Below are 13,022 nucleotides of genomic sequence, written 5' to 3'. Positions count from 1 at the left end.
GAAGCAGTTTTAACTCTTGTTGAACAATGCTTAAAGTGGATGTTTGTTTTTAAATCCAACTATAACAATAATTGTTTCACAGACTTCTCTGGGCAATGAATAATCATTTCCTATACGTGCCCAATATTTTCAGGCATCCTCATGGATTTATTTCTGCCAACTATGCACTTCTTGTCTATCACAGAAGCCTCTAGTAACCTCAAAACTGTTGATCTTTCTAGCTTCCAAATCTCACTTTAAACTCATGCTGCACTGTAACAAAACTGTCAGTATAATAAAACACTGTACATGTTTAATGCCTAGGACATTGTGTAATATGGCCTAACTACTGCACTGGAAATGCCAACAACAGCTTCAGATATCAATCTACTCAACATATGAACAGTCTGTGGAGTCAACATACAAGTGACCACCTCCTGCACTCTTGTTTTCTTAGGTATCTTGAAAACAGTTATTGACAAAGCAATGCAAGGAATCAATCTTATATAACACAACCAAAATGGGGGGAGGGGAAATAATAAATGTAACTATGTCACCTTCATTCGTTATATTTATCCATTTCTTCTAAATATTTGCTCAATCCCCCTTTAAATTTAAGCAAATTTCCCAACTTCATAAGATTAGATGCAAGTCTTTTTAAACTACTTTATATATTATTTATTTATTTTATTTTGTTTGTTTGTTATTTGGTTTTTAAGAGCATTAGCAACTAAGGCCATATTGCTCCAGGATATGCGGTGACCTTTCCCTGACTTTTCATTCCCTGACCTTTCCGCATCCTCCGTATTTGGTGGTGAAGGGCTCGAAATCCGGTATAATCAAGAAGCGTGTGCTACGCACTGCTGCTCCTTCCCACCTGGCTAAGGAGGCGCCATTTATTTTATTTACTTGTTAAAGTAGTATAACTCTACTTTATAATTATCCTTCCTCAATTTAAATCTAGGTTCCCCTTGTGCATGTGTCATGTGAGAAAGAATAAAGAAGCCCTCAGCATTTAGTAATTAGGTCCTTTTAAAGCCTTAAATATCCCAATTTCATCAATACACAGAAGGATGGTATGGGAGGAGGGATAACAATTTCCACACATTGTCACTTTCATAATTCAATGGTTTTAACATTTTAAATTATTTATGCTTAACTATGCAGAGAAATGGTAGTGACACAATTCTCCTTGTTTCTGGAACACTAAAAAACAAGAATGCTTTGTTCATCAGGACATCTCTTCCTTTTAGACAAGTGGAGAATTCTTTTTCTTTCACAAATTTTCTAAGGAATAAATAAACTTACTGTCTATCAGTCCTCTCAGAAAAAAAATCATCCCTATATATATTCTCATGTTTTCATTATGTTTCTTCCTGAATTAGTCATAGTTTCCTGAATGCTCAAATGAACATGGAGTCCACTTATTTAACATCCCAACACACTGTTAGACCTCTCCATTGTCCAATAAGAAAAATGTATAACAATTAGACTGAAATTACATGCCTTATTCAGGCACAGTATTAGTACCTAATACAATGTGTATCTACCTGCTTATGACCAGACAAAATAAATAAATGTAATACATGTTACAGTAAAAATATATACTAAAATAAACTAAACTAGTATCTTGTAACTTACTTTTGAAATTCCCACTCTCTATTATCTAAAGGACACACCTGACGTGTTTTTAACCAACGTGATATACAGTGGAAATGAAAGGCATGCTAAAAATTGAACAAAATGCTATTAGACGAAGAACAAGTAATGCTTTAAAAACAACTAGTTTATGGTCTTTGGTAATATATTATCACATGTTAAAAAAAATCCTTCAAACAACAGTTGTAGGTAAGCCTTTCAGAAGAATAAGATCATTACAATCAAAAGAAGACAGAAACAATACAATCAAAAGAAGAGAGAAGACAAACAGAAAATAAAACAATACTCTTAAAATTACATGTCATTATATCATAAACTAATTCAACTGCATGCAACTAGTTTATGGTCTTTAATAATATATTCTGGCATTCATGTGACAAAACACTGTTAACACTTTTGGTGCTGGTTTTTCTGACAATGGTTTCAACCTGAAATTAAGTTGATCTGAATTGGAAAGGGAAGAAATATTTTTGAGCTTTCTTTTCACTATGACTGAACTAATCAGTCTCCAGTGCAGGTTGCTTGACAAAAACATCCGGTTTTTCTTCTGTCAAAGTGGAAGAAAAGTTCTAAATGTAGGGTAGTAGTAGTAGTAGTGGCATGTGATGCAAGAAAGCATGTGTATGAGCTTATGAAGCACCAGCCAAAAAAAAAAAAAAAAATTCCCCACTCCAAGTGGATTAAAATCCAAAGCCACATATTAGCATTTGGGAACCAGTAAATTTGTTAATGAGATAACCTTAACACATTCACAATAGTTAAAGGTATCCAACATGTAATTTATCATTGATCTGCTACAGTAAATTACATGCATACCATTTCCCTTAGAAGATAAATTACATATCACCATGGAATGCAATACTATATTTTAAAATTCCTTGCTTTGTTCACCAATCCCCCATTCTGTTTAATTACACAGTACTGGCCAAAATTAATTATGTAGCGACAGCTTAGTTTTATCAGTACTCACCTCATTATCTGTATATTATCTTTTCAAGTTCATTGGAAAGATGAAAGCATGAAATAAGAACTAATTAAAAATAGAAATCATCTGCAATAGTAATTTAAGATTAGCATGGAGGAAGAAGTGAAGTGCACCACCCCCGGTTGTCATCTATAAAATCACTATGTAAAAGTGAACTTAAAATACTAAAAGTTATAGAACCAAGAGTCTAAACGAAGGACTTTCAAAGTATTCATTATCAGCTGGCCAAAAGCGAAGACAGTTTAAAAGTGGTCCTAAGCTCCCATGATGAATCACTTAGACACATGAAATTTAACACGCACAAGGCTCCATATCGAAGACAAGCTAGTCAGTAATTTTGTGTTTAATATTTCGAGTGAAGTGTTGTAGCGGAACCACTCTATTGCTAGCACTTCGTATTTAAGTATTTTATAATTAGACATTAATTTAATTAACGTAATGGCAAAATCGACTGAAGGATTATGCTTGTGAAGTTGCATGTGCAGCATAAGCTCAGTGCTTGACTGATTAGTTCTGAAACTTATAATGGTAGTATGCTCGTGTGTTTGCTATTTTTGATGACCCATATTTTGTGGTGGTGCTGTCTATACAGCAAGCATCGCAACCCGGTTAACATTTGATGAGATATATTACATTATTATGTTCTGTGTTTGATATGTGTATGTATGTACTCTTTATACTTACTGAAGGAAGTGTCTACTTTATTATAAGAAGAGAATATTAGTGTGATGTCTGTGGCAGCGAACACTCTACGAAACTGTCTTGCAAATTGGCTGTGACATGGAAGTACAATTTAGGTGCCCTGTGTGTAATTCCTACTAATATTACTAATACGGGGATTGTTGATATTATTTTCAACATTTGATATTATATTTTGAATCAACTGTATGGGATATTTTCTGGTTGTAAACGTTTTTGCTAAATATTGCAGTTCCACTGCTAAATCTTCCCGTGAATGGCTATATTTGACTGCATTGTATATTTGGTTATAAGAAAGACACTAGGCTTAGGACTAAAACATTCAGGAAGAAAACACACACAGGGAAATATTTACATTTTCATTCTCATCATTCATACAACACAAAAATCCATTCTATATAATCAAATATACAATGCAGTCAAATATAGCCATTTGCCCATAATTAGGCCGAACATTTGAAAAAATTCATCCTCAGGAGTTTGAATAGTAAAGGAAGTTATGTAATATGTGCACTACTGCATTACATCCTTTTCTGAGCACATTCAAATTATTAATATTTTTAATATTACTAATTTGCACTTATGCAATAATACACAAAGAAGGAAAGACTGAAGATGGTCTCTAAGTGAAAGTTTAAATAGTCTACAGGAACTGAATGATGCTCCCCAGCCAATCCAAGTACACCATATCATCACCTCAGAATATACTGAAGTAGAAAGCCTGATTCAAAAAAAAAAAAAAAATTCAGATAATTCATGGATAACTTTACTATTATTATTACATGAGTGTTGCTTTCTGTGTATAAAGTGGTCCAAAGGAAGTGGGATTCAACAAAGTACATGCATCATAAGCAAATAGTAGGGATTGCTACATGAGGAGCCTTTTTGCATTATCATTATTATTAGCCATATGGTGCAAGGAAGCCAGAGGCTTATGCTGCACCAGCCAAACAAAAATTTTCTGAGTTACTCTGAGAGAGAGAGAGAGAGAGAGAGAGAGAGACGTAGCAGGGAATCACCAAGAAAGAGAAGAATGATGATATCCAGCTCAGGACCCTGAGTGTGCCAAACCCATACTCACCAGATGTGAGCGCCCGGATAATGTACTGTTCCATGCACATCAATAAAGGACCTGTCCACGGAAGTAAACTCATAAACCTGACCTCACATCAAGCAATTTTTATAAGTATGTGCCCTTTTAAGTGACCTGCTTTGCACATTTCATCTCCTGACAACATCAGGAGATGAAATGTGCAGTGCATGTGTTCTGTTACCACAAAAAAAATTTTTTCAAGATGGAAATACAACACATTATACGATTTTTAGCAGATAAAGCTGACAACATCAGAAAACATGAGCTGCAGAATAAAAGTCATTAATAGTAATATGGCTGTTTGAAGATGTAGATGGTGTAGAGTGGCTTCCTCACAGTTTTACTATGATATATAATCAACACAATGGCCTCTGGGCATTGGTAAATCATTAGAAGTGAACCAGGAAACAAATGACTGTGTTGACAAACAGTGAAAGAGTTATTTGTAACATGAAACAAAAATATGTTATAAACAAAACAACTATTTCATTTTGATCCTCAGAGAGAAGGAGAGAGAGAGAGGCTAATAATGAAACAATGTTTCAAGAGTTTTATAATTTTTTTTTTTTATGTAAACCCCAAACACGAGAGGTATTAAAACCTATAGTACTCAGTACAGTGCTTGGGTTGGAAGTTGAAAAGACGAAAGAAGATATTTGTTGACATTGGACTTGAACTTCTGTAGACTTTAATTTTCAGGAAATACGTATGAAGGAAGGTTGTTCCAGAAAATGGCAGGCAGTTGAATGAATAAACGAGGAAGATGAAAAGTTGGTTCTGTGAGTTTCAAGTTGGACAGTAAATGGATGTTGGCTGGTGTTGGCACGTGTTCTGACTGTTTTGAAAGAGAGAGCGGGAATTATAGAAGCCAATTCAGAAGAACAGTGCCCATGGAAATATCTGTAGAAGAGGCATGCAGCAGGAACAGTACGTCTACGAGACAGCAAGTGTATAGAGATTCTGTTAGAGATGAATCATTTAATTAACCTAACTGCCCTCTTCTGAACAGAATCAAGAAGCCTGAGAGAGGTTTTGGGGCACCACCCCAGTGTGGGAACAACATTCCATGGTAGGGCAGATTTGCGATTTGTACAGAGTGAATAGCTGTTTGGAAGAAAAGTAACACTGAGAGCGAAAGAGAAAACCATGTTTTTTAGATGAAGAGGAAACAATATTTGTAATGTGCTTGTGCCAAGAGAGATTAGAAGTCAGGATAATCCCCAAAAGAGATATATCATTGTGCCTAGAAATCGGACTGTCACCAAAGATAAGCATAGGAGCAGAGGAATCCTTTTTGCGAGATACAAGACAAGACTGAGTTTTGAAGGACTGAAATCAAATAAGTTGTCTTTGCCCTACTGGAGATCGGCATTTAAGGAATTGGTAGCAGATTTTCGAGAACTTGAAGCTGATTGAGCAGGGAAAGGTTTCTCAAAATGGAAAGTGGAATGCAATGTGCTATCATCGGCAAAACTATGGTTAGGATTTCCAGTAAATGGAAGGTCATTAATATACAAGAAGAAAAGAATGGGGGAAAGAACCAAACCTGGGGGGACACCAGCATTAGTGGATAAGTTGGAAGACAGAGAGCCATCTACCATCACCCTCAGTGAGCAATCAGAGAGAAAAACTGGATAACCAATTACAACAGTTGGCAAACCATAAGATGGAAGCTTGTTTAGAAGGCCTTTACGTCAAACATGATCGAAAGCCTTTGAGATGTCAAGAGCAACTGCTTGTGTTTCACCGAACTTTTCCATTGAATTAGTCCATAAATGGGTAATATATGCCAGAATATCACCAGTGGATTGACACTGATGGAATCCATACTGCTGATTGTTGATCAGGCGGAAGGTTTCTAGGTAGTTTAAGAGTTGGCGGTTAATTGATTTCTCCATTACAGTGGTACCTTGGTTTGCGAGCATAATTCGTTCTGGAAACGTGCTCGTAATCCAAAGCACTCTTATATCAAAGCGAAATTCCCCATAAGAAATAATGGAAACCCAGATGATTTGTTCCAAAACTCAAAAATATTCATATACTGTAAAAATGATTAATACAAAATACATACATACCTTTTTATATTTTTAATATTTAAATTTAATATACATAAAGCAATCGAATTTATTAATTATTGGGTAGGATGACTTTCACTGTCACTAACGGAATCACTGCTATCTGTTGACTTTTTCTTTATGTGACTTTAACAAGGAACCTATCCAATGACAATTGCTTTTGCCTCCTTTTGAGGATTTCACAGAAATATGACATTGCATTGTCGTTAAACAGATTCATCGCTCGCACTATTACAAAATGAGGAGGCTCGCTTGATACACATAAACAAAGCTGCTCGCGTGTAGTAAATGAATAAACAACACCGTAAAGGCAGAGATACACTATTAAACACCTCACATTTTACTAAAGCACATTTCTAGGGGTTACTACCATAAAACAATAAAAACAATTTCCAGTTGTGTTCCTGCTAGTGGAATCTGTTATAAACTGGTAGTAAACTCGATCTAATGGCATTTGCGATTATGCCGATAGCTGGAATTGTGTTGGTTTTTACGTTATTATGGTAAAATGTATATCCCCTTCACTGATATAAAAAACATAAATACATTTTCAGAATCTTCTCTTCATTCTTATCGTGTTGTGTTCGGTTGGGGTGATTCTGCGTTTGACTGCCATTTCTTGTAAACACAAAGGCAAATCGTGCATAAGCAAATTCGGTTCGTGTTATATAAGATATCGTTCCGGTATTTATAAATCGTGTATGATCTAATTCATGTAGTGTAAACACGTGTTATACGAGGCCTGACTGTACTCGTATTGCAAGACCTCGCCCGTTTATCAAGTTAAAATTTATTAAAAATTTTTGCTCGTCTTGCAAAACACTTGCAGACCAAGTTACTCGCAATCCAAGGTACCACTGTACTTTAGAGAGAGTAGAAGTAATTGAAATGGGATGATAATTGGATGGGAGGGATTTGTCACCCTTTTTAGGAACTGACTGAATATGAGCAAATTTCCAAGCAGAAGGAAAAACACCCCTGGAATAAGAAAGTGAAAAAACGCGGCAAAGAACAGGAGTAAGTTCAGGAGCACAGGTTTTGAGAACAAGTGGAGAAATACCACCGGGACCTGGAGCTTTCTTAGCATGGTCTTTGAAGTTGTCACAGACATTCTCTCAGATATGCCAGACAAGCTGTACTTGCTACCTGGGAGTCTAAAACGCTGATGGAACTGATATTCGGGTGACACTCAAGTCAAGTGGACCCAATTTCAGCGAAGTCCGGATGGTCTGTGACAGCCAAATCCTCTGCTTGCTCCTTCACGATGGTGGGACTGTTAGTTATCCTGGGTATAACCTCCATGCACAAGTACATGGTGGGTGACCACCCAGGTGTGAACCAAAGTAAGCAGGGATCGAGGTGTGGCGTCCACACTACATGGAAGAATGATGCCCCTCTATGTTACCAGGCAGTACTAGGTGGTAGATGACTCTCATCAACCGGTGCAACCCATATTTAGTCTCTAGAGCTAAGTTCCGGTCAACCCTTCCCCATCTCTTCCATCATGCAGTATGATTGAGGACTTTTGAGGTTATGATGAACATCGTGGCGAGATCCATTATTCCGTACATTTCGAGGGTACAGCTCTAAAACGGTGTTTGCAGGCCGGCCGCTAGTTAGTACACCAGACTGAACCTATCGGTAACTCTCTAGGAGATTTCCAGATCAGCTAGTGTATAATTTTGCTACCTTTACTCTGCCAGATAGTGACTGGAGGGAGTCCGAGTAGTGTGGGCATGGGGGGCATTGTCAAGGATCTGGGTATATTCTTACCATGTGTATGCCATATCCAAAAATTTCATTACTTCATACAACATGTCCCACCCACTTTTTCTTACTATTGAATACACAATGAATTGTCAAACTAATAGAGCAAGCTTATCTGCAAAAAGATCTAAACCTCCCAAACACTTCCTAATTCATTTCACAAATATACGTGGCCTCAATTCTAATCTCAACGATGTTCATTTCCACTTGCAGTCTGCCCAACCCCATGTACTTTTTCTGACAGAATCTCAGTTATCAGTTGATTCAACTACTGCTCGTTTCATATGCCCAAATTATTCACTGTATGATTCCTTTTACCTGAAAGGTGGTACTTGTGTATATGTCCTTTCTGATATTCCTTGTCAGAGACATGGTAATTTGGAATCTCCTCTCTTCGATCTTCTCTGGCTTAAAATCTCTCTACCTCATTGTGTCAAATTCTTCTGTTGTCTCTACCGTTCTCCCAACTCCAATAATCACTTGGAGCTCTTTGACTTCCTCTCTTTGCAACTTGACTCTCTCCAGTCCAATTTTCCTAACAGTGAGGTAATTTTACTTTGTGATTTTAATGTTCACAACTCCAGCTGGTTTCTGTTTTCTAGTCACACCGACCCAGCAGGTCGAGATGCTGAGGCTTTTGCAATTACTAATGACCTTGCACAGATTGTTCATTTACCTACAAGAATACCGGACAATCCTAATCATACAGCCAACATGCTTGATCTTTTTCTCACAAACAACCCTTCTAAGTACACGGTCGAAGTGATAGGTCCTTTAGGCACTTCAGATCACAACTTGGTGATTGCCTTCTCCAATGGAGACTTTATCTCATGGCTATTCCCAAACTCATATTGTTTGGCATTACAAGAATGCAAAATGGGATGACATGCGAGATTTCTTTTCTTCTTTTCCTTGGTCGGATTACTGTTTCAAAACTTCTGATGTCAATGTTTGCTCAGATCATGTCACTGAAATTATTCTTGCAGGTATGGAATCCTTTATCCCACACTCCACTTTAAAATCTCATCCTTTATCTAAACCTTGGTTTTCCAATAAATGTGGTAAGGCTATTCAAGAGAAGAATGTTGCATATCGTAATTGGCTTATTTCTAATTCTTCAGCTTCATTTTCTGCCTACACCAAAGCTCGCAACAATTGTAAAGCAGTTATTAATCAGTCCAAACTAGAGTTTGAACAGGCTAAGAGTAGAAAACTTGCTTCTTGCCCTAATGGTAGCCGAGCATTCTGGTCTCTTGCGAAAGCTATTGGCCGCAACTTTTGCCCATCTCTGGTCCCACCTCTGTCCAAACCAGATGGTTCTGTTGTCACTTCGGCCAAGGATAAAGCTGACCTGCTAGCATCCCATTTTTCTTCCAACTCATGTATTAATGATCTTGATAAAACACTTCCCTCCATTCCCAACACAGTCCATTTAATGCCTCCTATGGTCTTCCGTCAAAAGGATGTCAGAAAGATTTTAACGAATCTTGATGCTAAGAAAGCTCCAGGTCCCGATGGTATTTATTCCCTTGTTCTCAAACTCTGTGCTCCTGAACTTACTCCTATTTTTTGCTGCCTTTTTTCACTTTATTATTCCAAAGGTGTTTTTCCTTCTGCCTGGAAATTTGCCCATATCTAGCCAGTTCCTAAAAAGGGTGACAAATCCATTAACTGCCAACTCTTAAACTACCTAGAAACCTTCTGTCTGATCAATGATCGCCAGTATGGATTCCATCAGTGTCGATCCACTGGTGATATTCTGGCTTATGTTACCCATTTATGGACTAATTCAATGGAAAGGTTCGGTGAAACACAAGTAGTAGCTCTTGATATCTCAAAGGCTTTTGATTGTGTTTGGCATAAAGGTCTTCTGAACATACTTTCAATTTTCTCTCTGATTGCTCACTGAGGGTGATGGTAGATGGCTTTCTGTCTTCTAACTTCTCCACTAATGCTGGTGTCCCCCAAGGTTCAGTTCTTTCCTCCACTCTTTTCTTTGTGTATATTAATGACCTTCTTCCATCGACTGGAAATCCTATGCATAGTTTTGCCGATGATAGCACATTGCATTCCACTTTCCATTTTGAGAAACCTTTCCCTGCTCAATCACCTTCAACTTCTCGAAAATCTGCTACCAATTCCTTAAACGGATCGTCAGGTAATTCTCCAGTGGGGCAAAGACAACTTAGTTGATTTCAATTCTTCTAAAACTCAGTCTTGTCTTATATCTCGCAAAAAAGATTCTTCTGCTCCTATGCTTATCTTTGGTGACACTCCGATTTCTAGGCAAAATGATATATCTCTTTTGGGGATTACCCTGACTTCTAATCTCTCTTGGCACAAGCATATTACAAATATTGCTTCCTCTGCATCTAAAAAAACTTTGTTTTCTCTTTCGCTCTTGGCGTTACTTTTCTTCCAAACAGCTGTTCACTCTGTACAAATCGCAAATCCGCCCTACCATGGAATATTGTTCCCACACTGGGGTGGTGCCCCCAAAACCTCTCTCAGGCTTCTTGATTTTGTTCAGAAGAGGGCAGTTAGGTTAATTAATGAATCATCTCTAAGAGAGTCTCTCCACTCACAGTTTCATAGACTTACTGTTTCTGCTGCATGCCTCTTCTACAGATATTTCCATGGGCACTGTTCTTCTGAATTGGCTTCTATAATTCCCGCTCTCTCTTTCCACCAGCCAACATCCATTTACTGTCCAACTTCAAACTCACAGAACCAACTTTTCATCTTGCTCGTTTATTCATTCAACTGCCATTTTCTGGAACAACTTTCCTTCGTACGTATTTCCTGAAAATTACAGTTCAAGCCCAATATCAACAAATATCTTCTTTCATCTTCTCAACCTTCAACCCAAGCACGGTATTAAGTACTATAGGTTCTAATACCTCTCGTGTTTGGGGTTTACATAAAAAAAAAAAAAAAAATCAAGATTCATCAAAATCCTTCTGATATCCTTTGGACAGAAGACCACAGGAGACATTGAATGGAGCGTGTTGGGAATGGAGGGAGGTGTTTTACCAAGATCATTAATACATGAATTGGAAGAAAAACGGGATGCCAGCAGGTCAGCTTTATCCTTGGCAGAAGTGACTACAGAACCATCTGGTTTGAACAGAGGTGGGAGCAGAGATGGGCAAAAGTTGCGGCCAATAGCTTTCGCAAGAGACCAGAATGCTCGGCTACCATTAGGGCAAGAAGCAAGTTTTCTACTCTTAGCCTGTTCAAACTGTAGTTTGGACTAATTAATAACTGCTTTACAGTTGTTGCACACTTTGGTGTAGGGAGAAATGAAACTGAAGAATTAGAAATAAGCCAATTACGATATGCAACATTCTTCTCTTGAACAGCCTTAGCACATTTATTGGAAAACCAAGGTTTAGATAAAGGACGAGATTTTAAAGTGTAGTGTAGGATAAAGGATAATTTCACTGACACAATCTGAGCAAATGTTGACATCAGAAGTTTTGAAACAGTAATCCGACCAAGGAAAAAAACTCTCACAGGTCATCCCATTTTGCATTCTTGTTATTTGTTGTTATTTAGTTTTTTTAGGAGCATTAGCAACTAAGGCCACATTGCTCCGGGAATATGCGGTGGTGATGGGCTCGAACCCTGGTCTAATCAAGAAGCGTGTGCTACGCACTGCTGCTCCTTCCCACCTGGCTACGGAGGCACCTTGCATTCTTGTAATGCCAAACAATATGAGGTTGGGAATAGCCAAGAAAAAGGCTCCATTGGAGAAGAGAAAATCACCAAGTTGTGATCTGAGGTGCCTAAAGGACCTCTCACTTCAGCCGTGTACTAAGGTTGGGAATAGCCATAAGATAAAGGCTCCATTGGAGAAGACAGTCACCAAGTTGTGATCTGAGGTGCCTAAAGGACCTCTCACTTCGGCCGTGTACTTAGAAGGGTTGTTTATGAGAAAAAGATCAAGCATGTTGGCTGTATGGTTAGGATTCTCCAGTATTCTTGTAGGTAAATGAACAATCTGTGCAGGGTCATTAGTAATTGCAAAAGCTTCAGCATCTCAACCAGCTGGAGTTGTGAACATTAAAATCACTAAGAAAAATTACCTCACTGTTAGGAAAGTTGGACTGGAGAAAGTCAAGTTAAAAAGAGGGGAAGTCAAAGAGCTCCAAGTGATTAGTGGAGTTGGGAGAACGGTAGAGACAACAAATGAATTTGACACAATGAGGTAGAGAGATTTTAAGCCAGAGAAGATCGAAAAGAGGAGACTCCAAATTACCAAGTCTCTGATAAGGAATATCGCAATGGACATATGCACAAGTACCACCTTTGAGGTGAAAGGAATCGTAAAGTGAAAAATTTGTGCAACTGAGATGAGCAGTAGTTGAATCAACTGATAACTGAGATTGTCAGAAAAAGTACATAGGATTTGGCAGAGTGCAAGTGGAAATGCTGTATGAAGTAATGAAATTTTTGGATAAGGCGTACACGTGGCCTTGACAATGATCCCTGCATAGAGACTACTCGGACTCCCTCTAGTCACTATCTGGCAGTGTAGAGGTAGCAAGATTATACACTAGCTGATCCGGAAGCCTCCTAGAGAGTTACCAATAGGCTCGATCTGGTGTACTAACTAGCGGCCGGGCTGCAAACACAGTTTTAGAGCTGTACCCTCAAAATGTAAGGAAGATTGGATCTCGCCACAATGTTCATCATAACCTCAAAAGTCATCAATCATACTGCATGATGGAAAAGATGCGGAAGGGTTGACTGGAACTTAGCT

General features: G+C 38.0%; 1 protein-coding gene across 1 annotated transcript in view; it reads right to left on the bottom strand.

Annotated features, from left to right (window-relative positions):
- Roc1a (Regulator of cullins 1a) overlaps positions 1 to 13,022 on the bottom strand; it is a 74,440-nt gene that overhangs the window by 16,694 nt on the left and 44,724 nt on the right. Inside the window, exon 5 of the mRNA XM_090382581.1 lies at positions 1,621 to 1,706. Coding sequence (XP_090238707.1) covers positions 1,621 to 1,706 — 86 coding nt within the window. The remainder of the gene's footprint in view (positions 1 to 1,620; positions 1,707 to 13,022) is intronic.

The sequence above is a fragment of the Mastigoproctus giganteus genome, chromosome 10 (assembly GCF_048544385.1).
Source record: "Mastigoproctus giganteus isolate SK-2022 chromosome 10, ASM4854438v1, whole genome shotgun sequence".
Classification (NCBI taxonomy): Eukaryota; Metazoa; Arthropoda; class Arachnida; order Uropygi; family Thelyphonidae; genus Mastigoproctus; species Mastigoproctus giganteus.
This window is presented reverse-complemented; position numbering and strand designations above follow the sequence as displayed.